Below are 27,157 nucleotides of genomic sequence, written 5' to 3'. Positions count from 1 at the left end.
GAGGGAGGGAGAGGTCAGGCCTGGGCAGAGGCTCAGCCTCACCATAGGGCGTCTCTGGCCCCAGCTCATTGGCAGCCTCTGACATGTACTGGGCCAGCAGCTCCCCGTTGGTGACTCGAGAGGGAACCTTCCTGTCCAGCTTCTCATAGAGGAACTCTTCCACCCGGGCACCTGGAATAAGACCCACAGAGACCCCCCTGCCCATTATGGTCCCAACACGTTTAGCCAAGGGGTCATCTAAACAACTCCTCAACCACCCTTTCTTCTCCCCAGGCCTCACCCCCTCCCCTAAGCAGCCATTGGCTCACTACTTACTGATCACCAGGGATAGAGAATCCACAAGTTATTCTTATTATAAGAGATATTTACATTTCATACATATTTATAACTTTCCTCCACACCAAACAAAAGATTCTCATTTAACACTTAACCACATGGCAATTTAAAAAAATAGGATGAATTCAACTTTCCATTCTTTCCTTAGGTAGAACCTTAGACCACAGTACTCGGAGCTATTATATATATATATATATATATATATATATATATATATATATATATATATATATATATATATATATATATATATATCAGAGCTAGAATTAGAACCGAGACTCCAAAGTTAATCAGAGGCCCTACCACTGTACTGGAGTGCCCTAGAGTCCTGGACTTGGATCTGTCACTGGCCTTTCTTGTTCCTGGGTAGCTCACTTGCAGTTAAAGCAGGATGTAGTAAAAATAAGTCACAGGACCTCAGTTTGAATTCTGGCTCTGCTCTTTACTTACTGCCTTATGTGACTTGGATCAAATAATTTTCCTTTTCCAAATGTATGATCCTGTGACCCCTCTCTGTTTCCTACTCAGCAAAATGAATGAGATTGTTTCTAAGATCTTCTCTAGTTCTAACACTCTCTGTCCTAAGGTTGCTTCTAGCTCTGACATCCTACAATGAATATTTCTTCCTCCTCTGTTCCATAGGAGTACTATCTTCTAGCCAATTCTCCCATCCCAGTCTTGATGCCCAACAGCAAGATTCTTTTGTGCTCTCTCCTTTGAACAGAGATGCCAAAGCCATGGCCCCTTGATGGGACCTTTCTCTTCTTTCTCCTCTCCCCAACCAAACCCCCAATCCAATGAGCATTTGTTAAGCACCTACTATTTGCAAGGAACTGGCATCTGGGTCCTGGGGATATAAAGACAAAATGAAAAACAGTTCCTGCCCTTAAGAAACTTACATTCTACTGGTTTTCCGGCCATACCAAGGCAATATATCTATTTCATATTGTTAAATATTCCACCTTATGTGATTGAGCCCTTCAGGAGTCTGACTCCAGGGGACTCTGCATTCTAGCTGTGTGGATGCAGCCCTCCAGAGCCCTCCTCCAAATCTGACTGGATTCCACCTGTCTGCCTATGGACCACCCCCATTCACACCCACACCTTGATTCCCTGCTGCTTACTAGGATTTGGCTGCAGCAGCACCTCTGTCTGGCGAAGAATCTTTTCCGTCCAGTTCTTAGTGCTGTCTGCCCGGGCCAGGAGGTTTTCAAAGTGAGCATCTAGTTCTGTCTTCTCTGCCTGCCCAAACTTCTCTTCAGTGAACTGTAGGGAAGCATGGAAATAAGAAAAAGAGAATTCAGGGTTCAGCCTCAGGACCAGGGATGTCAAACTCATGGCTTGCCAAATGCCCCAGTTTGTCTCCAGACTGGGTTAAAATGTAACCAGGATGGGGCAGCTAGGTGATGCAGTGGATAGAGCACTGACCCTGGAGTCAGGAGGACTTGAGTTCAAATCCAACCTCAGGCACTTGACACTTACTAGCTGTGTGACCCTGGGCAAGTCACTTAACCCCAATTACCTCACACACAAAAAAAAAAAGAAAAGAAAAAAACCTTCAAGTAAAAATGTTGGGCAGCTAGGTGGTGCAGTGGATAAAGCGCTGGCCCTGGATTCAGGAGGACCTGAGTTCAAATTTGACCTCAGACACTTGACACTTACTAGCTGTGTGACTCTGGGCAAATCACTTAACCCCCATTGCCCTGCAAAAAAAAACAAAACAAAACCAAAAACCAAAAAGCCAACAAAAACAAAAAAATGTAACAGGAAATGTTGAACAAAATAAATTAAAAATATCATACAACAGAATGTGAATTTGTGGTTTTCTAAGTCAAGTTTCTATTGAGTTAAGCAACATAGTGACCTACACTAACCATACCTTGATCCTTCTGCCTCTAGGAGAGGCAACCTTGGGGTGTATGTACTTAGTAGAAAGCATGTTGTCAGAGTATTGGATGGGAGAAGCAGCCCTTTATTCACTGGGATAGGGAAGTGGGGCCAGGAATGAGGCCATTCTTTTTGGCCTTTTCCACATGGAAATTATCCTCTAATCCCTTTATAGAATTTGGGAGCTAGTCTGGATTCAGAAGAACTGGGTCCAGGTAAAGGGTTCAGCACTAATTTGTTAAGTTACTTCCTGCCTCAGAGCCTCAGTTAAGCCATCAGGAAAAGGAATAGGCCAGACTGCTAGATTGTTAGTTTCACAAGGGCAGAGGCTGCTGTCATGATGGAAAGAAGCCTTGATTTGGAGTCAGATGACCTAGATTCAAACCCTGCCTCTGTCAACCTTGCTGAGCCTCAGTTTCCTCCTTTATGAAAAGAGAGGGTTGGACTAAATGATATCAGGATCCCTTACAGCTCAAATCCTAGGATTTCCTGTGCCTGGCTACCACAGTCCTCTGCACACAGTAGGCAGCTGAATGTTCTATGAGTGAAGATATGAGGTCCCTTCTAGCTCTGACACCCTAAGACCCAGATAGACTCCCTACCACCACCTTCTTGCCAAGCTAGGATAAGTCCTCACTTGATTTAGGAAAGGGGTTGTGATCAAAACTGGGATTGAATCTAATTTTCTTTGGCTTACGTGAACTGAAATGCTAATTAAATTCATTCCAATGAATCAGAAGGATCACAGCTGTTGGGTTTTTGATGCCTTCTGATAGCAATGGGGGAATTTCCAAGTCCCCTCTCTCACTTTTTGTTTGTTTTTTGTTTGTTGGCAGGGCAACGAGGGTTAAGTGACTTGCCCAGGGTCACACAGCTAGTAAGTGTCAAGCATCTGAGGCCGGATTTGAACTCAGGTCCTCCTGAATACAGGGCCAGTGCTTTATTCACTGTGCCACCTAGATGCCTCCCCTCTCTCACTTTTTTTACCCATGGAAAGGACTTCAGACCTTTACCTCCTTTTTCCCCATGAAGCATGCAAGCCCAGGTAGGATCATAGATTTAGAGCTGGAAGGGACCTCAGGGGCCAGGGAATCCAACTCTCCCCATTTCACAGATAAGAACACTGAGGCCAATGGGGGATTAAATGACTTGCCCAATTCTCAGGGTTAGTTCAGGATCAGAGGTGGGATTTGAACCCAGGACGCCTGACTCTAGTGATCTTACCATTGTACCATGAGAAATGACAGTCTGACAGGTAGACAGTGTTTATAAAGATTGTGATCTATTGCATGTGTATAACCTCTATCAAATTGCTTGTCTCCTCAATGAGGGGGAGAGAAGGGAAGGAGGAAGAAGAAGAGAATTTGGAACTCAAAATCTTTTTTAAAAGAATGTAAAATATTGTTTTTATATGTAATTGGAAAAAATTTAAAAATGAACATACAAGGGGTAGCTAGGTGGCGCAGTGGATAGAGCACCGGCCCTGGAGTCAGGAGGACCTAAGTTCAAATCTGGCCTCAGACACTTAACACTTACTAGCTGTGTGACCCTGGGCAAGTCACTTAACCCCAATTGCCTCACTAAAACAAACAAACACCCCCCCCCCAAAATGAACATACAATGTAGGTAAGTCATAGGGCCAGACAAGTTGCTGTTTGGTAGAGATGGGGGAGGGGAGAGTAGCATAGAATACATTAGTTGCTTCCAGTCTGTCACAGACAGCTCACAGGTATGTATGTCCTAAGATGAACAGGATTTGGGAAGCTTACTTAGAGTTACACATCAAAAAACATTGAACAGGGGGTAGCTAGGTGGCACAGTGGATAAAGCACCATGCCTGGATTCAGGAGAACCTGAGTTCAAATCTACCCTCAGACACTTGACACTTACTAGCTGTGTGACCTTGGGCAAGTCACTTAACCCTCATTGCCCCATAAAAAAAAAAACAACAACATTGAACAAATTCTTAAAAGTATCACTTTGGTTACTTCTGCTGTTGCTTTCAGCAGACCACCACACAAACCCCAGCATCCCAAATGATGTCCACTGATTACAAAATCGTAGTTAAAAGAACACTGGGTTAGGAATCAGATCCACTTGATTCACATGCCAGATCTATAACTGACTACTCAGGTGACCTCAAGCAGGTCACTTCACTGGGCCTCAGTTTCCTCACCTATGAAATGGCAGGGTTGGATGATGACCTCTAAAGTCTCTTCTAGTTTCAAACCCAATGACCTCACAAATCTTACAATTATAGATCCTGAGGGGACCTTGAGGGGAGGGTCCCAACTTTTACTGCATGAAGGAATCCCTTGTGCAATGTTCTTGGTGAATGGACAGACATCCATCTGGGAAATGCACCTGGGTTGGATGTCCCATTGGCATTTCAACCTCAACATACCTAAAACTAAGCTTCGTATCTCTCCTTTGGAACTGGCTCCTCCTTCTGCCTTCGCTCTTTCTGGCTGTGATCCTGCTGTTCTGCTGGTCTCATATGTTCAAAATCTCAGGGCTATCTTTGACACTGCTGATACCTCACCTGATATCTCTGTTCATACTAAGTCCTCTCAATGTCGTCTTTATAACACCGCTTGCATTTGCTGCCTTTCCCCTCTTCTTGTCACTCTCAGGAAGGCCCTTATTACCATATGACTGGACTATAGCGATAGCCTGCAGCTCTTTCCTGCTCCAATCTATCCTTCATATTGCTGCCAGAATAATATTTCTGGTCATGTTGCTCTGATTAAAAGTTTTCAGGGGCTCCCCACTGCCAAAGTAAAATTCTAATTTGTGGGGGCAGCTAGGTGGCATAGTGGATAAAGCACTGGCCCCGGATTCAGGAGGACCTGAGTTCAAATACAGCCTCAAACACTTGACACTTACTAGCTGTGTGACCCTGGGCAAGTCACTTAACCCTCATTGCCCTGCAAACAAACCAAAACCAAAACCAAACAAAAATTCTAACTTGTGTTCATGGCATTCAAAGCTCTCCATAAGCAGGTACCAGCCTGCTGTTCCAGCCTTATGATACTCTCCCCAAACTCTACTCTTCAGCCAACCTGGCCTACTCTCTTTCCCTTGAACATACTCTTCATTCTCCCACCTCTGGGTTTTTGGCTACATGGTTTCCTATGCCCAGAATGTCTTCCTTTTCTGTCTTCCCTTATCCACATCTTCCCCATCCCTGAAAGTCCAACTTAAAGGGTGCTTCCTCAAAGAAGTCTTCCCTTATTTGCGAGCAAAAACTTTCCCCTTTGTACTCCATATAACATTTTATTTTCTAGTTTCTTATAGTTATCAGGGTTGGCATCTTTTCTTCCAGCTATATCACAAGCACCAGGAGGTCAATGAACAAGTCTTACCGGAGATTCCCTTCCTCCACACCTTGTGCAGTGCTTTGCACACAGCAGACATTAAAGAACTGACTCCATCAGGTACGTTTATAGTTTCAGCTCCTGGAGCTCCTGGCTAAGAGTAGTGGAGCTCTTGAGCTTGGGAGTTCTGAGCTGCATCGGGCTAAACAGATTGGGTTCCTCTCTAAGTTCAGCATGAATATGATCAGCATTTGGAAGCGGGTTGCCTAAGGAGGGACAAACTGGTCCAGTTCAGAAATGGAGTAGGTCAAAATTCCTTTGCAGATCAGAGGGAACCCCTGTACTTCTTCCTTGATGAAATAAAGAAACAGTCTTTAAAATAACAATTGACTGGGGCAGCTAGATGGTGCAGTGGATAGAGCACCGGCCCTGGAGTCAGGAGGACCTGAGTTCAAATCCGGCCTCAGACACTTAACACTAGCTGTGTGACCCTGGGCAAGTCACTTAACCCCAAATGCCTCATACAAAAAAAATAACAATTGACTGATGCTTGAACATCACTTCTAGGTATGAGGAGCTCACCATCTCACAAGGCAATACAATCATTTTCAGATGGCCTTCATTATTGGAAAGGATTCCTTATACCAAGTTGAAATCTGGCTTCCTGTAACTTCTGAACCTTAATCTCTAGCTTTCTCCTCTGAAGTCCCACCCAACAAGCTTCTCTTTTGCATACCAGACTTTCAAAAGTTCAAAGAGAGAAATCTTTCTCTCCCACTTCCCACTCCAAAGTATCTCTTCTGAAGGGTAAAAGTCCTTGGCTCCTTCAACTATTCAATAAAAAGACTTGGCTTACTGGGGTAGGTAGGTGGCGCAGTGGATAGAGCACTGGCCCTGGATTCAGGAGGACCTGAGTTCAAATCTGACCAGAGACACTTAACACTTACTAGCTATGTGACCCTGGGCAAGTCACTTAACCCCAATTGCCTCTCTCTCTCTCTCTCTCTCTCTCTCTCTCTCTCTCTCTCTCTCTCTCTCTCTCTCACACACACACACACACACACACACACACACACACACACACAAAGACTTGGCTTAGAGCCTTCTCACCTACCTAGTCTCCTTCTCTGGATCCACTTCAGTTTTCCCCTCCAAACGCTGTCCAGAACTCCACACAATGCTCCCAATTGTGGTCTTCCCTGGGCAGAGACCAGGAGAACCACTGCCTGTCTTATCCTGGACAATGTACTTCTAGACCTGCAGCCTAAGATCCAATTTGCTTTCTTGGCAGCCACAACTATCACAGTGCTGACTCACTGAGTGTGACCTTGGTCTTTTTTTCACATGAACTGCTGAGCAACGCACCCCCACTTCCCCATCTTGTGCTTGTGGAGTTGGTTTTTTGAACCTAGATATAGGGCTTTCCATTCACTTTCAGCCCATTCTTCCAGCCTGTTGAGATGCCTTTAAATCTCGACACATTAACTATTCCTCTTTGCTTGGTCCCTGCCAAATACACCTTCATCCAAGTTATTAATAAAAGCCCTGAAAAGAACAGAGCTGAAGGCTGAGCTTTGTGGCACACCACTTGAGTTTTCTTCCAGGGTGACATCAATGAATCTAAAAATCACTCTCTAGGTTCAACCAATTACTGATCCACCCTAAGGCAGCAGCTACAGGGTTCAGTGGATAGTGCTGAACTTAGAGTCAGGAAGTTCTGAGTTCAAATCCTACTTCAGACACTTAATAGTTGTGTGACCCTGGACAAATCACTTAACCATGAGTTTCTTCATCTATAAAATGGGGGTGATGATAGTACCACTTCCCTGCCAGAGCTGTTGTGAGGACAAAAAGAGATGATATTTGGAAAGTGCTTTGCAAACTTTAAAGTACATGGTGATGATGATGATGCATACTATCACTGAGTTCACCTGTCTCTGTCTTCCCTCTAAAGTGACTGTTGTAAAACTTCCCTCCTCAAGCCTCTCACCCCCTGTCTCAACAGGGGACCTTGTCACATACTTTACTGTTAAAATAGAGGTCACTGGGAGCAGCTAGGTGTCACAGTGGATAAAATACTGGCCCTGGATTCAGGAGGACCTGAGTTCAAATATAGCCTCAGTCACTTGACACTTACTAGTTGTGTGACCCTGGGCAAGTCACTTAACCTCATTGACCCACAAAAATTAAAATAAAATGAAATAAAATAAAATGATAAAGGTCATGCATTTGAAGCTCACCCTTCTCTCTTTATGTCTCAAGATACCCTGACATTATCCTTCCATTCTCTCCTTTTTTATTCCGGTCTCTAATGAAGAGATGGTCCTTCTCTTCACCACAGCTAACCCTTCCATGTGAATCCTTGATTATATCCCCTCGTCTATCCTCTGTTGTCCCCACAATGACTCCTTCTCTTCCAATCTCTACTGAGTCCTTCGCTGATGCCTAGAAACACATCCAAGTTTCCTTTATCCCCCCCAAACCCCAAAATTTCATTTAACCCCATCATCCCCTCAAGGGATCTTCCTATATCTCTCCTTTCTTTCACAAACTCTTGGGGTGAAAAGCTATCTACTCTCTGTCTCCACTTCATTTCCCTTCATTCACTTTTCAACCCCTTCTCTGACCTCACTGTTCTCTCCAAAGTTACCAATAATCTCTTAATTGCCAAATACGAAGGACTTTTTGAAGTCTTCATCCTTCCTGCACTCTCTGCAGCCTTTGACAGTCAACCCTCTTCTCCTCCTGGGTACCTTTGCCTCTCTGTGTTTTCATGATACAGTTGTCTCTCTTGGTTCTCATCCTGCCCTTCTAACCACTCCTTCTCAGTCTTCTTTGCAAAGTCATCATCTATATCATGCCCCTGAACTGTGGGTGTACTCATTAGCTCTGTCCCAGGCTCTCTTCCCTTTCTACACTCTCAATGACCTCACCATTGGTCCTTGACCTTAGGAAATAACTGATTATGTTCTGCATATTAACTATCAAATCTAGAGACTTGAAACTCATTTAGAGGAGCTAGGTCTTCTTTCATAATCTCCTCACCTACCTTGGGCTTCAATTCCCACAAACAAATGTTTGTTCCACTCTTTTTAGCATGGAGCCCAAACCTCTCTCCAGAGCGCTAGTTCTGCATCACCAACTGCCTATTGGTCATCCCTAATTAAATGTCCAGTAGGTATCTCAAACAAGAGAAATCTATAATAAAATGATTTCCTCCAAAAATCCAACCTTCCCTCCAACTTCCTTTTTTCTGCTGAAGGTATTAGCAACCTTCTGGACCATTGGGTTCACAACCTTGGAATGATCCTTGATTCTTCTCACCAATTTATGCCAGACCTGTCGATTCTCCTTCTGTGATATCTTTTTTTTTTTTTTTTGGTAAGGCAATTGGGATTAAGTGACTTGCCCAGGGTCACACAGCTAGTAAGTGTCAAGTGTCTAAGGTTGGATTTGAACTCAGGTTCTCCTGAATCCAGGGCCAGTTCTCTATCCACTTCACCACCTAGCTGCCCCCCCCCCCCCCCGTGATATCTTTCATACCTGTCCCTTTCTCTCTCTTACTCACATAGCCACCATCCCCATTCAGACCCTTATCATCTCTTGCCTGGATCATTGTAATGGCCTCCTATGTGAACTCTCTGCTTCCATGCCTTCTCCTCTCCATTCTATCTTCCACAAAGCTGCCAAAACTTTCTTCCTCAAGCAGATGTCCCTGGCTTAAGTAACTTCAGTGGCTCCTTATGACCACTAGAATAAAATACAGATTCCTCATCTTGGTATTTAAAGTCTCACAATTTGGCTCCAGTCTAACTTTCCAGAATCACTACATGTTACTTCCCTTTATGCAGACTACATTTCAGCCAAACCAATGAACTCAATGTTCCCCAAACTTTCCCCTCATCACTGGAATGTGCTCCCCCTTGACCTCCGTATTTTAGAGTCCTTAGCTTCCTGAAAAGCTCAGCTCAAGTGCCAGCTATCCCCTATAATGCTCTCTCCTTCCTCTTTGGAAATATATGTATAGACTTATCTGTTTTAATTTAATTTTTTTTTTTTGGCAGGGCAATGGGGGTTAAGTGACTTGCCCAGGGTCACACAGCTAGTAAGTGTCAAGTGTCTGAGGCCGAATTTGAACCCTGGTATTCCTGAATCCAAGGCCGGTGCTTTATCCACTGCGCCACCTAGCTGCCCCTAGACTTATCTGTTTAGAGCAGTTTACATGCTGTATTCCCCCAGTAGAATGTAAGTTTCTTGAGGGCAGGGGTTCTTTTTCATTTTGTCTTTTTATCCCTAGTGCTTAGCACAGTGCCTTGCACAAGTAAAGCAATCAACAAAAGGTCATTCTTGAAAGAGAAGATGGAAACAAATTGGGATTTGAATATTTGGTTCTCTATCATCTTATTAGCATCACATCACCTACCCCAAGTGGTTCACCTATCCTTTTAATTTTTTAAAATTGTCTATAGCATTTTTCAAAGTCTTAGTTGATTTGGGCCTTTGCCTTCCTGATCACTGTTATAGTTCTGAATTAAGTTCTCCTAATTCTCCTTGGTTATATGCCTCTTCTCTGCTGCAAGAATACATTGCCCTGGGGTGGCTAGGTGGCGCAGTGGATAAGCACCGGCCCTGGATTCAGGAGTACCCGAGTTCAAATCCGGCCTCAGACACTTGACACTTACTAGCTGTGTGACCCTGGGCAAGTCACTTAACCCCCATTGCCCCACCAAAAAAAAAAAAAAGAATACATTGCCCCATAGGAAGCCTCTAGGCCTGTGTGTCAGTGGAAGGGGAGAGGAATAGGTGGAAAGGACGTACTTTTAGGGCCTTCAGAGAGCCTACCTAACCTTTGCTGGAATCTCCTCTATAGGGATTTCTGTCTATGCTTAAACTTTTCTAGCCACACAGAAGACGTAAAGAAGGCAGCCCTCATGAGACAGACTAAGAACTAGAGAGCAGTAGCAAACCCCAGAAAGGCATGTTGAGTCCCTCACTATTGCATGGGAGGCAAAGCTGACATTAGGCTTGGTTGAAATACAAGCTTCCCAGGATCCCTTTACCTTCCACTCCTTTTCCCCTCTGAAATTCTGAACTATGGTTTCCTCTTACCCCCAAAGCCCCAGAACTAGAGCTGGAATCATGAGTCTCACTGTCCCTCCTTCCTGTCTCCCCATACTGCCCCACCTATGGTAAAGAAACTGAGAGGAGAGGGGGACAGCAGTCTTCACAGCCTAGTGTTGCCCAGTATGGGCTGAGCCCCCAGAGAAGGTCCTGTCCTGCTTTCTCCCAGAGCAATAGTGATGAATTATGGAGGAGTGGCCTCTCCAGTCTGCGGAGGGGGAGGGGAAGGAGAGAACAAGGAGTGTTGCCTTCCAGCCCATCAATAATGTACTAGGGCTTGGGTTTCTTCCTAGTGAGCATGTGGCTACTGCTGCCTCCCAGGATCCCAGGCTCTGTCCCTGGGATGTGGGGAGGATCAGAGTGGGGCTAATGCAGCATGGGTTTTTGTAAGGACCCCAACCTGGGGGTTCCCTTTTCTTCTTCTTCTTCATTTTTTTTTTTTTTTGGTGAGGCAATGGGGGTTAAGTGACTTGCCCAGGGTCACACAGCTAGTGAGTGTCAAGTGTCTGAGGTCGAATTTGAACTCAGGTCCTCTTGAATCCAGGGCTGGTACTCTATCCATTGCACCACCTAGCTTCCCCTCCCTTTTCTTCTTCCAGCTCAACCTCCTCTCCCCCAAACCCCTCCCCCAATTACACACCTTCCCTTCTTTTTTATTCCTCCTCCTAGGCTCCAACAGACTCAACCTGCCCTGTGTTTACCCTGCTCTGCTATCTACAAATATTCCTAGGTCTCTCTTACCCTAAAAAAGCCCCTCATTTAAAACTGTCTCCTCTCCTTGTCCCCACCCACCTTCAGTCTGGGACAACCTCCCTATTTCTGCCAAACACTTAATAAGATAACGTACCACCATGACAACCTTCCCACTCACCCCCCTGTAACCAGAAGTAGGGAGAGCAGGTATTCCTGAAGACTTCTCTTTCTCTCCAGTCTCTCCAGTCTCCTTTATTCTAATTCACTCCAACTATCCACATCTGTTTGGGTAATGTTCAGGTTTACATCTCCAGCCATCTCCTCTTTGCGATGTCTTATATACATTTTTCTCTCTCATCCCTCTCCTCTTGCATTGGCTGGCCCCTCTACCCAGAATGCTCTTTTTCCTCACCTCAGTCTCTTGGAACCTCTCTTTAAGGCTCTCTTTAAGGTTCAGTTCAAGTGGCACCTGCTTCAAAAGGCCTCTCCTAATTCTCTAGTTATTAGAGCCCACCCCTAAATGACCACATATTAGGGGCAGCAAGGTGGCACAGTGAATAAAGCACAAGTCCTGGATTCAGGAAGACCTGAGTTCAAATTTGGGCTCAGACACTCGCCACTTACTAGCTGTGTGACCCTGGGAAAGTCACTTAACCCTCATTGCTATGAAAAAAAATATAATAAAATAAGATTAAATTACCATATATTTGTTTTGTCTAAATGGCAGCTCGGGATAGGGGATAAAGAGCTGGCCCTGATGGTGAAGTAGACCTGGATCTGAATTCTGTCTCTGACACATACTAACTGTTCCACCCTGGGCAAGTGACTTAGCCTCTTAGTGATCTTAAGATTCTAAGTTACAGAGAAGATGCCAGTCATTATGGTTGGAGAGAGTTTTCTCATCCTGGAGTTCCCTATACCAATAAAATTGTAGGTGCACACCATATCCTTCCCCTACTAGAAAGTCAGCTTCTACAAGTCAAGGGGACTAGCTCACTTTTGCACTTGCAGCCTTAGTTCCCAGCATGCACCTAGCAGGGGCTTAATAAATGCTTATGGATTTATTGATCTCCAAACAGACTGCTCTGTCTCCTAAGGCAAGGCTGTAGTAGAAAACACACTGAATTCAGTTCAAACTTGGGCTAAATCCTAGCTCTGTCATTTACTATCAGTGTGATCTTGGCAAGGTCACTTCTCCTCTTAGGGCCTCAGTTTTTGTCATCTGAAAATTGAGGAGATTGGTCTAGATGACCTAAAGGGCCTTTCCAACCCCACGCCCTCCAATCCTATGAGCTGCAGACTAGTACTTCCCACTTCTTGCTGGACAAGTCAATGTGAGGATAATGCTGCTTTATCAAGTTGGAATGTCCAGAACCCAAATCACATCTGAGCTTGTTATATTTCCCACTTTCCCAGTCATTTTTTGGGGGGTGGGGCAATGACGGTTAAGTGACTTGCCCAGGGTCACACAGCTAGTAAGTGTCAAGTGTCTGAGGCCAGATTTGAACTCAGGTCCTCCTGAATCCAGGGCTGGTGCTTTATCCTCTGTGCCACCTAGCTGTTCCCCTCCCCAGTCATTTAAAAAAATTAAAAAAAAATTTTTTTTAGTGAGGCAATTAGGGTTAAGTGACTTGCCCAGGGTCACACAGCTAGTAAGTGTTAAGTGTCTGAGGCCGGATTTGAACTCAGGGAATTCTGACTCCAGGGCTGGTGCTCTATCCACTGCGCCACCTAGCTGCCCCCCCCCTCCCCAGTAATTTTTAAAGTTGCCATCACTATGGCAACCAGACTCAGAGATGATCAGAGAAGCTGCAAGAGGGTTTGCTAGCCTGGAAATCTCTTGTCCCTGCCTTCAGCCAAGGAGGAAGGAGCCCATTAGTCCTTAGGTCCATCTACCATGACCCAGGGTCTGGCTGCTTCTCTTACTCCCATATCCTGTCTGCCATTTTGGGAGACCAAAATCAACCCCCAGGGCTGAAAAAGAAGATCCCTCCCCTCTCCCTGCTACCTTTGGACACAAGACAGATGACCCTGACGACCATCCTCATATCTTATACAGATTCCATTCTTCCCCTTAAATACTTTGGGATCTTCCAGGAGCCTCAAATGTAGAAAGGACTTTAGAGAACTCATTCTATTGGCAAGGAAATGGAGGCCCCCAATTTATTTTTATTTTTATTTATTTATTTTTTGCGGGGCAATGAGGGTTAAGTGACTTGCCCAGGGTCACATAGCTAGTAAGTGTCAAGTGTCTGAGGCTGGATTTGAACTCAGGAACTCCTGAATCCAGGGCTAGTGCTTTATCCACTGAGCCACCTGGCTGCCCCGAGACCCCCAATTTCAAAGAGGAGTGATTTGTGATAAGGCCCAAGGCTACACATACCTCCAGCCCATGCCTTCAGATCCCAAATCCAGGGCTCTTTACACAGTACAACTTGTAGGTCTGAGGTCCGGAAATCTCCCCATCACCTGGCCCCATCTGGGCCTCCTTCCTCCTAGCTCCCCAGTCCTGCTCTCTTCCTTCTCCCCCTTACATTTCCCTTGAGATTTGGTCCTCTGGCCCTCATCTATTTTAAAAGGAGCCTGGCCCTAAAAAGATCCTGGGAGCTGGGGGACTGCTCTGGAGCCAGAAGGCAGCAGGGCTTGGCATGAAGAAAAAAAACCACACTACTATTTATAAATCTCTTCTCTAGATTCCTGCTGCGTGGGACAGGGTCCCTCCTACTCCCCAGAGAAAATTTTATTTGTCAGTAGCTGCCGCCCAGGCTCCACATGTGGGGCCTTCCCTTCACACACAGAGAAATTTGAACATATACTCCAGGTAACCCCCAGCTCCTGCAGAAGGGTAAATTTGGAGGGGGAAGCAGGGAAAGGACCAGTTTTCACTCAGCCAGAGGTAGGTGGGGGTGAGGGATGGGGGAGGGTTGGGTGGGAGTGGAAGGGGTGAGAAGGAACCTGCCAATCCAGTCTGGGCTAGATATAAAGGCTGATAGTATGGTTGCCCTGACAACCCAACCATTCCCTACTAGGCGAAGGGCCCTCAACTCTCCATCCCAGAGCTATGAACATAGGCAGGCGGGAGGGTGGGGGGTGGGGGGAGGAAATGTGGAAAGTTCAGAGAAAAACCAGCTTCCTGTGTCCCTCTGCCCTTCAGAGTGGGAGAAAACAGTCTCCTGGAACTTGTAGTAAACATGGACAAGAGACACCCAAGGACATACATCTTGATAACTGGGACCTTGGGTTGGGAGCTAGGTCAGCTCTGTTCTTCCCAGGACTCTATCACAGACTACAAGCAGGTCCAAGACCCTTCTTCAATTCTCCAACTCACATAGTTACTTCCTATTTCCCTGGGGCATGACATTTGTAACTCAATTGATCTTGTATGTTATCTCATTTGAAGCTCACAACAATACTTTGAGAGGTAGGTATTGTTATTTTCTCTCTCTCTCTCTCTCTCTGTCAAACACACAGACACACACACACACACACACACACACACTCCATTTGCAGTAAATAGAGACTAAAAGGGACTATATGTCTGGCCCAGGGTCAAACAACAAATAAGTGAATGAGGCAGGTTCTGAAACCACGTCTATTTGACCCCAAGTCTGGCAGTCTACCCACTCTGCCATGCCCCATTCACCCTAAGAGAATTCTACCCTAACTGGGTAATTCAAATAGTTTTCTCCTGCTGAGATCACCCTAAGTTATGGAGGAGTCTTGGGACTAGATGGTACCAGTTCAGTACTCTCATTTTATAAATGAGGAAATTGAGGTTCAGTGAGGGAAGTTACACAACAAGGGTACAAGTGCCAAATGAGTGGCAAATCGAGGACTAGATCCCAGATACCCTGACTCTAAGATCAGTTCTCTTCTTACAGGCTGAGACAGAAAGAATCAACTTCCACTCCCCCAAATTCATCTAGGGATGGAATTTCCAGGCTGACCAAACAAAGGGGGAACAGAACAGTCTGAGTCCTCAGGGACTCTCCTGCCCTGACCCCTCACCTCCTCAGCTGTAATCCATATCTGGGTGCAGAGGGAAGCCAGCAACCTACAATGCTTGTTTACTCTGGGTTTGCCTAACCAGCCTCAGAATAGGGGGGTGTGACCCATGGGCCACGTGTCCTGGTCAGGATGTGGTCATTATTCCTTCTCTTGCCTTCCCTCACCATTCCCACAAAGAGCCAGGCAGAAAAAGCTGCCAGATGTCAACAATTACACTCTGTGGTGGCCCGGACACTACAGGCTCAGACTTTGCTGCCCGACCTTAGGAGAGCACGGTTCAGCACATGTGGAGGCCACTCTTCTCCTTTGAGTTACTACAAGGACACACAGGGCCATGCATATGGCTCAGGCAGCCTCTGCCCTAGGTTGGGTGGTTAAGAGGAATCTGAGGCTGTGGAAGATGGGGAGGGAAGCAGGTGGGGTCCATCCCTAGCTCCCTCCTCCCCCACCAAGCTATGTCACTAGTTGGTTAGTGACAGGGCAGTGGGGAGGGGGGGGGGAGAGACGACGAGGAATAGCTACAGTGATAGGATATATGAGTTCAAGTTTATCTTCCACTCTCACCTACTCCCCAAGCTGCTTCTGAGGGCCTAGAGCAAATGGAGAGACTCGGCAGACTAAGAGCAGGTCCGTTCATCCTCCCTAAAGAGAACTAGAGAAAAGGTGGACTCCAGAAATAAGAGGCCTTCCCAAGAAGGATCGAAAGCTTCCTAGACACTGTCTGTGTCACCTAAGCCATTAGCCTCTGGTCCCTGGCTCAGGGTCTCTCTTCCTCCCTCCCCTCTTAGCTGCCTTAGGTGCTCTCAGTCATACCCCAAAGCATCCCAGACATCCGGGTCTCCTTGGAGAGAACCCTGCGAGATACGGGAGCCGAGTCACAGAGCGCACCAGATGGGGAGCAGGGCTGGCGCCGGAGAGACTGCTTTGCAGTCCCGGGAGCTCTCCAGCTGCTCCTGGGCTCGCTCTCCCCCAATCCCTTCTTGGCTGCATCCCAGACTCCTGATGTCGATTTCGCAGAGGAGGCAAGGTCCCCGACGCGCGGAGGATACAGCAGAGGTAGAGAGCTAGGGACCAGGGAGCAAGCTGGCTGCTGCAGGAGGGAAGCCAGGCCTCCGAGCTGCCCCACCCGCCCAGCTCATCCAAGCGCAGCCCGGCTCAGCTCAGTTTACCTGCACCGCCCTGGTGAAGAAGATGCCCGCGTCCGACGCCAGCTTCTTCATGTTGAAGTCCATGGCGTAGACCCTACGCTGACGGAGCCTTCTTCTCCTCCCTCTCCTCCTCCTCCTCCCGCGAGCACCGACCCGGACGAGCAGCCTCGCAGCATCGGAGCCGGTGGCGTCCGCCCCGCCACCGCCCCGGCCTCCACTCCGCCCACCTGCTGCCTGTCAGCTCTGGAGAGAGGAGGTGCCGCCGCGGCGCGCACAGCCCGCTGCGCCCCGCGTCTCCAGCCCGGCGCTGGTGCTCGCTGCCGCCCTCTGGCCCCCAGTTGGATTGCTTCTTAAAGTGGAAAATACCTGCAGTCCTAGACAAAGCGAGGGTACAAGTTACCCCTCTTCTCGGCCTCTTCTCTTCTCCCAAGACCCCAGGATCTTTTCTCTTCCATAACCTTCTCCCCCTCCCGTGTTTCTGTCTTTATCACCAGATGGCTCAGGTTAGTAGAATGGGGACTGCGGAGCTCTCTCCACTCACAGTGTTTCCTAAGCCAGCTGTTTTTCCTGGATTGGAGCCATCCCCCGGTGGATAGAGGGATGTGGGACTACCCCCACCCCTTCGGCTTATCTCGGGGCCCAAGCCAAGGGAGAAGGGGCTTGGTATTAGGAGAGGGAGAGTGATAAAGAAGAGTAATAAGGCCGAACGAAGGGGCAATCCTGTGGCAGAGTGCCCCATTTTCAGGAGAGAAACGCGGGGTCCTCTTCTTTACCCCATTACCTTGTAGGAGTAGGGACTGTTTGGCTAACTGGAATCATTAGGGATTAGACTCTCTAGGAAAGGACGCCATCTCAGTGCAGATCATCTGATCCTTTAACAAAGCTCAAGGAAAGACAGGTGTAGTGTTCGACAGAGGAATGCCCATTATAGCTATAATATCTGCATCTAACTTTTGATTGTAATTATATTTTGATGCTTCCATAAATCTATGACTTCATTGCTGTGGCCCTTTTTCTGCTGGTGCAGATAACTAATAATAAACAATAACTGACACTTATATAGCAGTTTACCACTTACAAAGAACCTCATAAACAGTATTTTTGTGCAACCAGAGAGAAATGCACCCATGTTCTCTTATTGAAAATTTTTTTTAAATTTCTATCTTTAGTTTTTACATCACCTTTTCCAAATGTATCCTTCCTTCATCCCTCCAATCAATAAACCATGCCTTGTAATCAAAGAATAAAAGAGAAATATTATTTCCACACAACTAAGCAACATAATCAATTCAATCAGTTTAACCAATGTTCCTCAGACTATAATCTGTAAATATAATAACCTCTGCAAAGAATGGAAAGAGGTGCATTTTTTTTTTTACTTCAGGACTAAATTTTACTTGGAAATTGTACTTACATGTCAGTTTAAGATTTTTTTGTTTGTTTCCATTTATGTTGTAGCCATCATATAGGCTGTATTCTTGGTTCTTTTTACTTTATTCAAATCAGTTTGTCTTACCATGCTTCTCTGTATTTACCATAATTGTTTGTTACAGACCAGTAATATTCTGTTACATTTATGGACCACAATCTGGACCCAGTTGATCGGCAACTACTTTGTTTCCAGTTCTTTGACTCTACAAAAAAGCATTGTTACAAGTATTTGCTGCATTTTGGACCTTTCTTTGATCTCCTCAAGGGCATATGATTAGCAATTTGATCTCTGGGTCAAAGTTTTGACAACTTTAAAAAAAAATCATAATTCCAAATTTCTTTTCAAGATGTTTGGATGAACTCAAAACTATCACCTTTGTATACCTATGCCTATCTTTCCACAAACCCTCTAACACTAACTATTGTCAATTTGCTGCATATTCTCAGAGATGAAAATTCAGATTTGTTTAGATTTGAATTTTTTTAATGATTAGTGATTTGAAGCAATCTTTCACATGGTTTTAAAAGTTTTTACTTTTTTTTTTTTGAGAACTGCTTGCCATCTATGCATCTTATTCTTTTCTCTCTGTGAATCCCCAGAGGATCCCTGCAAAGTCCTGGCGGCCTTCTTTGGGTTCTTTTAACATTTTGTGGATGCCAGTTTAGCTGTTGGGATTCTCTTACCCACCCACCTCCTTTTCTAGTCACATGGGTCCTTGATTATGTCTTTTATGTAACTTCTCAAGGGCAAATCATTGTTAGTAATATGTTATAGCCTACTTACACCTGCCATTCATCTTTCCATTATCCTTGATTCTGAAGTTTTGATTCTTTTGAAATTATGGTATTGTAATTTATAATTGAATATAAGCAGTATGCCTAAAATTATATCTCTTCAAAAGGGCAAAAAAATTATATAAACACACATTTAACATTAAGTATAGGCTACACTCTGATTTTATACAGGCCAGATTTGGGAAAAAGTAAGGCAGCTAAGTAGCACAGTGGATATAGCACTGGGCTTGGAAACAGGAAGCCTTTTCTTCCTGAGTTCAAATCTGGCCCTCAGACACTTACTAGTTGTATGACTTTGGGCAAATCACTTAACCCTGTTTTCCTCAATTCCTCTTCTGTAAAATGAGCTGGAGAAGGAAATGACAAAACACTCCAGTATCTTTGCCAAGAAAACTCCAAATGGGGTCACAAAGATAAGACATCACTAAAAAATGACTGAACAACAACAAAAGGCCTACATATAATCAAGATTGTGGATTAGGGGGCAGCTAGGTGGCTCAGTGGATAGAGCACTGGCCCTGGATTCAGGAGGACCTGAGTTCAAATCCAGCCTCAGACACTTAACACTTACTAGCTATGTGACCCTGGGCAAGTCACTTAACCCCAATTGCCTCACACACACACAAAAAGATTGTGGGTTAGGACCAATACAGATATTTATCTATAATATTAATCATTGAATGAACACTTATTAAGTGCTTACCATATGCTAGGTAGTGTGGTAGGTACTTGGAATATAAAGACCAGAATCAAATAGTCCCTGCCTTTGAGAAACTTATGTTCTGAGGCAACTGGTGGTGCAGTAGATAAAACTCTGGGCCTAGAGTCATAAAGTCCTGAGTTCAAATCTGGCTTCAGACATTTAGTAGTTGTGTGACCCTAGGCAAGTCACTTAATCTCTATTCCTTTCAGTTTCCTCAACTGTAAAAATGGGGATGATAATAATAGCACCTACCTTCCAAGGTTGTTGTGAGGATCAAATGAAATAATATTTCTAAAAGCCCAGGGCATTGTACATAATAGATGCTATATAAATAAATAGGTTTACGTGTGTGTATATGTATGTGTATGTATATGTGGCGATTATATATACATGGTGATTTCCAGGGTGGGATGAAGGAGGTATCAGCAGGAAGAATCAGGAAAAGGCTTAATGTAAAAGGAAACATTTAAGCTAAGCTCTGAAAGTCAAGATGCTAAGAGGTGGCATTGAGGAGAGCACGTTCCAAGCATATGAGAGAACCTGTCCAAAGGCACGAAAATGGGAGATGGAATGTTATGTGTGAAGAACAGAGAGAAGACTGATCTTTGGTTTGGTTGGACTATAGAGTTTGCAAAGGAGAATGATGAATAATAAGTCCAGAAGTGCAGGTTATTATGATGGGCATTTAATTCCAGAAAGATTTGTTCTTGATATTAGAGTTAATAGGGAGCCACTAGTGTTTATTGAACATCAATAGTATCAGTACTTGTATTATTTACCTCTTGGACTAGTAATGAGGAAAGTGCTTCCTAAAATTCAAAGTGATATGTGAATGCAAGTTATTATTATCATATGTACATTACAGCTACCTATATAATCCATCTATAGTAACTATATGCCCCTGGCATATAGTAAATGCTTTATAAATGCTTTTTCATTCATTCTTCTGTTTTTTCCCTCCATGGATTGTTAGGCTGATCGATAGGGAGCTCTGTAATGTTCTTAAGTTTGAAGCAATTATTTTAATGTTATCTGCAATCAGGAGCGCCCGAAGAACTTCTCCATCTACAGGGAATCTGTCCTCCATTTAGACTCTGCACAGGGCTTCCTTCATGATACTGGAGAATTCACCTTTGGTTAGTATATAGGCATCAAATATTTTGGCCTTACTCTTCCAGGGCAAGGCTGACTATATCTCCTCAAGGAATACCTTTGAGATGAAGTACCTCTTCTCTTATGCTGTCAGGTTGGGTTCCCATTGCAGTATGTTCCTCCTTTGTTTAGCCACCAATGACTAGTTCCCCTGGTCCATTTAACTAGTTAACATTTATAAGTTTTTTACAAAGGGACTTTTTCTTCAATGATATAAGAAGCACAGAAGTACAAAAATTCACCCAAAGACTTTGGGGGCATACTCTCCCCTGTACCACCTCAGTCCCTAGGACTGAGTCCTAGGGCTCAGACTTTATGCAGGTTCACCAGGGCATTGGTCCTACACAATATACCTCCAAGGGCAGCATAGTTGTTTAGAGGAATAATCCTCTCAGCTACTGTTGGGTCCTGATAGTATCTCCCTACTGCTCAGGGCCTCAAAGTTTAAATGGCTGGCTACAAATCCCAGCAGAGACTACACTTAGACCTCCTGGAGACTCACTTTCCTGACTTTTCTCCTTTTCTTTCTTTTTAAAATTGTGTATAGGAAAGCCTTTATTTCCTTCACCACTGAAACATCACAAGATGCAAAGGACTGAAAGGTGTGTGTATGAAAAAAAACCCAGAAAACATATAATATTCAGTAGTCTATCTCGTATACTCCCCCTGGAAAGACTCCTGAACATTCCACATTTACCTCTGATCTGCACTATCTGGGCAACTCACAGCAATTCCGGATGACTGGCAAGGTCCAGTGTCGCCTGCACATCCTTAGTCTTTTGGGTGCACGTTAATATTTGCAATGGTGCTATTATCCTCAAATAAATAAATAAATAGTACTGTTAAGGAAAACTTTTCTTGTTGCACAGCTGTTCCCCACTCAGGATCTTGGGAAACCCTTGAGGTAATTCCCCAAGTCTGGACATGTCTATTTCTCAAGATCTTGAGAAAAAGGTAAAAGAAAGGAAGAAACAAGCCTACAACATTCCCCTTAGCCAGGGATTCAGATTTAATGAGGCAAGTACATGTGTTTAATTGGTACATACTTCTACTACAAGACATCATTACCACTAGAGGTGGGGAGAAGAGAGAAAATCCCCTCCTCTCTTGCTAAAAATCCAAGAGAGAAATAGTTCTATTTTTAAAAGATCCCTAAAAGAGGTGCGAGTTTTACTATTATAAGCTGCCTCTGCTGACCTTCCAAAACAAACAAAGCCACAGTTCCAAGCTTTAACTAAAATGAAAGAACAGATGAAGAAACAAAAAATCAAGGACCACATTTACAGACTACATGTGGGTCGGCCTTGGAAAGGATCTGAAATCCCTTCCTTTACAGCACTGTTTCTCTTTTCTCACCAGAAAGCTGCAAGGCAGGAAGAAATCACACCAAGAAGAGAGCCAAGTTCTGGTTGACTAGTGAGTGACTTTTGAATTCCCTCCCCCTTCTCCCCATAAGTTCTTTAGCCATGGCCAATCAAAGAGGCTGGTTAGCAGACTAGAACCAGTTATGGAACGTTCACATACACTCCAAAGTACATATAGGTACTGTATCAATTGAACATTCTGCACATGCTCATAAGAGCTGGTTCATTGTCCCATTTCCCCGTTACACATATTTATCTATTTTATACCTTACTTTATAATGATGATCAAGAAAATCAATCTACAAGCATTTATTCAAAATAACTCTTACCCTCAAGAAGCTTACATTCAATTGGGGGAAGAACTGTTGAACAACATTATCCCTGTGGTTACATTTATCACAGAATCTTGTATGAGTTTTAGAAGAATTTTTTTATTGTACTTTACTGACTCAAACTTTTTTTGGTAATAACAATAAACACAGTAGGATCATGTATTCCCCATACCTTTTAATCAATTATGTGACTGCAAAGCTGTGGTCTGTTGGAGAGAATTGTCTACAAGAGCCCATGTATTCCCTTCTTCTATTTTCATCAAGGACACTCTAGGTATGTACATAAGCTAATTTCAAAAACTTTACAGAGATGAATAAGTAGCTACATAAATCAGTTGTTGTTAATGTCCTCTCAGTCACCATTTTTGGGTGATAATACTCTAACACATTATAATTGAAGAATTCTGCAGGAGAAGTAGCATGAAGACTGTGGGGGGGGGGGCAATCACAAAGGTAAAGTGAGGGGTAACCAAAGTCAAGAGATCTAGAGGAAGGCTCCCAGCACTATCAGTAGATTCCTTGATTTAAGGGAGGATGTGAAAGAGAATTAGGTTAGGTTGTAATCATCAACAGTGAAGGGAATACCCACACTGATGAGATCAAAGTCTATTAAAGTATTGAAATGTTGGAGAAATACTATTCATGGTTTCTTCCAATCATTTCATATACGTCTTTGAAATATATTGAAAATCAATCCCTCAATGTTTTGAAAAATATATTAAATCCAGCCCAGGTTTCTTTTGTGTATAATTTGTCTGGTCCAGCTACTTTTTTTAAAATTAAATTTTATTTTTTTCAATTAACAAAAATCTATTCTCTCCCTCCCACCTCCCTTCTCCCACTGAAAACAAAACAAATATGTAACAAATATGCATAGTCAAGCAAAACAAATTCCTGCATTGGTCATGTCCAAAAAATATATGTCTCATTCTACACCCTGAGTCCATCACCTCTCAGTCAAGAGATGGATAGCATGTTTCATAATGGGTTCTCTGGAATCATGGTTGTTATCATGATGATCAGAGTTCTTAAGTCCTTCAGTTGTTTGCCTTTACAATATTGTTGTTCCTGTAAAAATTGTTCTACTGGTTCTGCTCACTTCACTCTGCATCAGTTCATATAAGTCTTCCCAGGTTGCTCTGAAACTATCAATTTCATCATTTCTTTGTTTAAAAATAGAAAAACATTTAATAATCATATTTAACATTCAACATAAACCTTAAATTCAATTTAAATATTACCAAATTATGTTTAGTTTTATGATCACAAATTTTGAAGTTAGACTACAACATACTTCACACATAGATACCTTTAGAGACTTTACAAGCAAGGATCTGACATAAACAAATTCAGTTCACTCGCACCAGGGACTTGGGATGTTTCACTAGATCAGCCCATTAACAAATATTTTTTAGTTCCTCATTAAATACTGCTTTTAATGAAAACTTCAAAGTACTAAGTGGATGACATTTGATTAATATGCATGTATTCATGGAAACACTACCAGTAATCACCCTGAAGCACAAAGAAAGAAATCCAAACATTGCCCTACAAAGCATGCTTAAGGGGTTAATGGCATCCCTGATCTTGATTATCACTGCGGCCCAAGCTGCTGTCCTTAGATTGGATCCCTCCTCTACCGAATCCCCCATTACCAGCTTCCTCCTTTGCTCCAGGTGAGGTCATATCCAGTGGGGATGGTTTCCCTTTTACCAGGCCCACACTTCCCGTGGCTGAATTTGGATCAGAGGAATCCATTTCTTTCTGTTTGTTTTGATGCTCTAAAAAAGACTCCCAACCTTTCAGTCTTTCTTCCCTTTCTCTTGCTGTCTCCTCCACCTGAAAATCAGTCACACCATCCCATACTTCCACATTTAATTGACGACCTCCAAACCACCTCCCATTGAGGGCTTGTATACATAGGTCAGCTTCTTCTGGTTCCTTATAGGACACAGAGGCCACCCCGTCTGGGTGTCGATCAAAGAGAAGGACCTTCTTCACTTGCCCAAACTTTTCACACTCTGATCGTAGGTCTTCCCGGATCTCATTTAGTACCAATGGATCAGCCTCGAAATCCTTCGGGTGGAACATATTCTTGATGATCACCACCCGTTCATGCCGCATTCTAGTACTGTTGGCTTTCTTCTCAGGCCGCCAATCCAGCTGTTTTTGTTGCTGAGACATCTTTTTCCTGTAGTCTTTGCATTTCTTCTTCTTTTTGCTGGCATCATATTCTCCTTTTAGCTGAAACTTTGCCATTTCCACATGCAATTTGTAGCCTCTGATTTCATCATCATCCAGAAGTCTTAATGCTAGATCCACAGATTCCCTCTTCAAATAACAGCAAAGTCCATCTCCTTTAAGATTTCCTTGTTTATCTTTGTAGAGCTTGATTTTATAGTCTTCTGTCTGTGGGTCTCTCATGATGATGCCACACTTGGACATGAGCTGTACAAATTCATCCTTTGTAATGTCTGGAGGTAAGCCAGTCACATACACATTTGTGTTTTTGTCTTCCTCCACATGAAACCATCCCGCTTCAGGCTTTCTTTTTTCACCTTTCTGTTTCTTTTCGGCGTTTGGTGTGGCTTTTTGATCTGTAGGTTTTTGTGAAGCTTTAACATCCACATCAGCCTGTTTCTCTTTTTGCCCACCGGAAGAAGAGGAGCTATCAGCAGGGAATCCGTAATTAGCCTGATAATTGGCCAGGAAATCTTCCGTAATCTTAGGGAACCAAGCCTTCTTGTCCCGGTCCCACTCGTAGGCGGTGCCATCCGCCGGGTCCACGAAAGTGTAAGGGTCATCTCCCTCGGGGCCCGCCAGCGAGCCGCTGGCCGCGAGCTTGGCCTCCTCCTGGAGCTGCTGGAGCCTCAGCTGTTCGTTAAACTCCTCATTGACGTCCCGCTTGCAGCTGCTCATATCTCCGCTCTTGGGTAGGCACCTCGGGCGCCCGGTCCCGGTGGGATCCCCGGACCTGGGGAAGCAGCGGAAGAAGAAGGAGGACGCGGGAACACGTCCGGGAGGGGAGGGAGGGGCGGAGCGCGGGGAGGAGGAGAGGGCAGTGCGCTTGCGCATGCCGCGGCTGCGCGGACAGCGACTACCGAGGTGGCGGCGACGGCAGCAGCGGCATCTGTGGCGGGATGATGCAACTACAACTGAGACCACGGCCTCGCTTCAGGCATCATTTCTGTAAGCACCGGCGGGTGTTCCTCTGCGTGCACAAGCCATCGGGTAGCCAGCCTGTCCCCAAATGATGGGCGCCCCTTAGTTCCCAGTTCTTTGCCACCACAAAAAAGAGCTGCAATAAATACTTTTCGTACATAGGGGTCTTAGGTCCTTTTTTTTTTTTTTTTGGTATAGGCCAAACACACACACACATACCTACTGCAGACAGAGGGTGTCCCAGAAATCTTCGTTCTGTTTTAAGTTTTGATAACCATCAAAACTGCACTAAGACCTTATGTGGGTGTGAATATATATATATATATATATATATATATATATATATATATATGTATATATATATATAGAGAGAGAGAGAGAGAAAGTGTGGGAATATATACATATATATGTACTTACATATTCACACATAGATGTGTATTTATGTGTATACATTTATGTATATGCTACCTATTAGGGAACCAGTCATATACTTAAGATATATATTTGGTATATTATAAATATGATATACATGACACATTATAGTATACATTATATAGGGGCAGCAAGGTAGGGCGGTAGATAGAGCACTGGCCCTGAAGTTGGGAGGACCTGAGTTCAAAACTGGCTTCAGATACTAGCTGTGTGACCCTAGGCAAGCCACTTAAACCTGATTGTCTCAAATATCCAGGGCCATCTGCACTGGTCCTGATATATATCTTGCCACTGGACCCAGATGGCTCTGAAGGAGAGAGTGAGGCTGGTGACTTTCCATATCCCTCTATCACTTAAGTCCAATTCACTACAAGTCATGACATCTGTCATGGTCCTTTTCTAGAAGGAAGGACAAACAACAAACAACAACATTACATATGGTAAATGCCAATGGTATATACATGATATACGTATGTGTATAAGGGCATGCTTTTCTCACACATATACTTACAATATAATATAGAGCATATAATATATATTTGTATATACATGTGTGTGCATGTTGTGTGCACATGTACATGGGTTATATACCAAATATATTGCATACTGTATAAATATAATAGGGGGCAGCTAGGTGGTGCAGTGGATAAAGCACCAGCCCTGAATTCAGGAGGACCTGAGTTCAAATCTGGCCTCAGATACTTGACACTTACTAGCTGTGTGACCCTGGGCAAGTCACTTAACCTTCATTGCCCCACAAAAAAAAGAGATAATAATAATAATAACTAGCATTTACCTAGCACTTTAAGTTTGGAAAAGTATCCCTTTTTTAAGTATTTTAAATTTATGGAATAAAACAAGCATTTCCATAACATAGTACAATAAAAAAAATAATTGTACATGAAACTGCAAATCTACTATTATGCATAATGTGCTATTCCTTTCAAATATACAATAGAATTATCCTGTAAATTTCTTTTGGGCATGCAACTAAAAAGGCTAGAAAAAGAACAAATTAAAAATTCCTAATTAAATACCAAATTGGAAATTCTGAAAATTAAAGGAGAGATTAATAAAATTGAAAGTAAGAAAACTATAGAATTAATAAATAAAACAAAGAGCTGGTTCTATTAAAAAAACAATAAAATAGATAAACCTTTGGTTAATTTTATTTAAAAAAAGAAAGAAGAAAACAAAATGTAAAGGGTGAACTCACTACCAATGAAGAGGAAATTAAAGCAATAATTAGCTATTTTGTCCAACTATAAGCCTATGA

The 27,157-nt window shown here is 43.8% G+C and overlaps 2 protein-coding genes across 16 annotated transcripts in view; both read right to left on the bottom strand.

The window, feature by feature from the left end:
- Window positions 1-17,758, bottom strand: part of SH3GLB2 (SH3 domain containing GRB2 like, endophilin B2) — a 30,002-nt gene extending 12,244 nt beyond the window's left edge. For 2 of the 15 annotated variants that reach the window (XM_043987677.1, XM_043987685.1), the window contains exons 1-4: window positions 16,532-17,758; window positions 1,461-1,602; window positions 1,157-1,183; window positions 43-171 (exon numbers count right to left, since the gene is read on the bottom strand). In XM_043987677.1, the coding sequence (XP_043843612.1) occupies window positions 43-171; window positions 1,157-1,183; window positions 1,461-1,602; window positions 16,532-16,594 (361 nt within the window). In that variant the 5' untranslated portion in view covers window positions 16,595-17,758. Of the gene's footprint in view, window positions 1-42; window positions 184-1,156; window positions 1,184-1,460; window positions 1,603-16,531 lie in introns of all 15 variants that reach the window. The other 13 variants (XM_043987673.1, XM_043987681.1, XM_043987680.1 and 10 more) reach the window with 11 other exon arrangements.
- A 5,642-nt stretch (window positions 17,759-23,400) lies between these two features.
- Window positions 23,401-25,318, bottom strand: LOC122744455 (HIV Tat-specific factor 1-like). The gene has a single exon (XM_043989958.1). It carries the CDS (start codon window positions 25,204-25,206, stop codon window positions 23,857-23,859), a length of 1,350 nt encoding a protein of 449 aa, XP_043845893.1. The 5' UTR covers window positions 25,207-25,318; the 3' UTR covers window positions 23,401-23,856.
- Window positions 25,319-27,157: the final 1,839 nt, after the last annotated feature.

Source organism: Dromiciops gliroides, chromosome 2, assembly GCF_019393635.1.
Source record: "Dromiciops gliroides isolate mDroGli1 chromosome 2, mDroGli1.pri, whole genome shotgun sequence".
NCBI classification, from domain to species: Eukaryota; Metazoa; Chordata; class Mammalia; order Microbiotheria; family Microbiotheriidae; genus Dromiciops; species Dromiciops gliroides.
The sequence above is the reverse complement of the archived record's forward strand: the minus strand, read 5'-3'. Positions and strand labels throughout refer to the sequence as shown.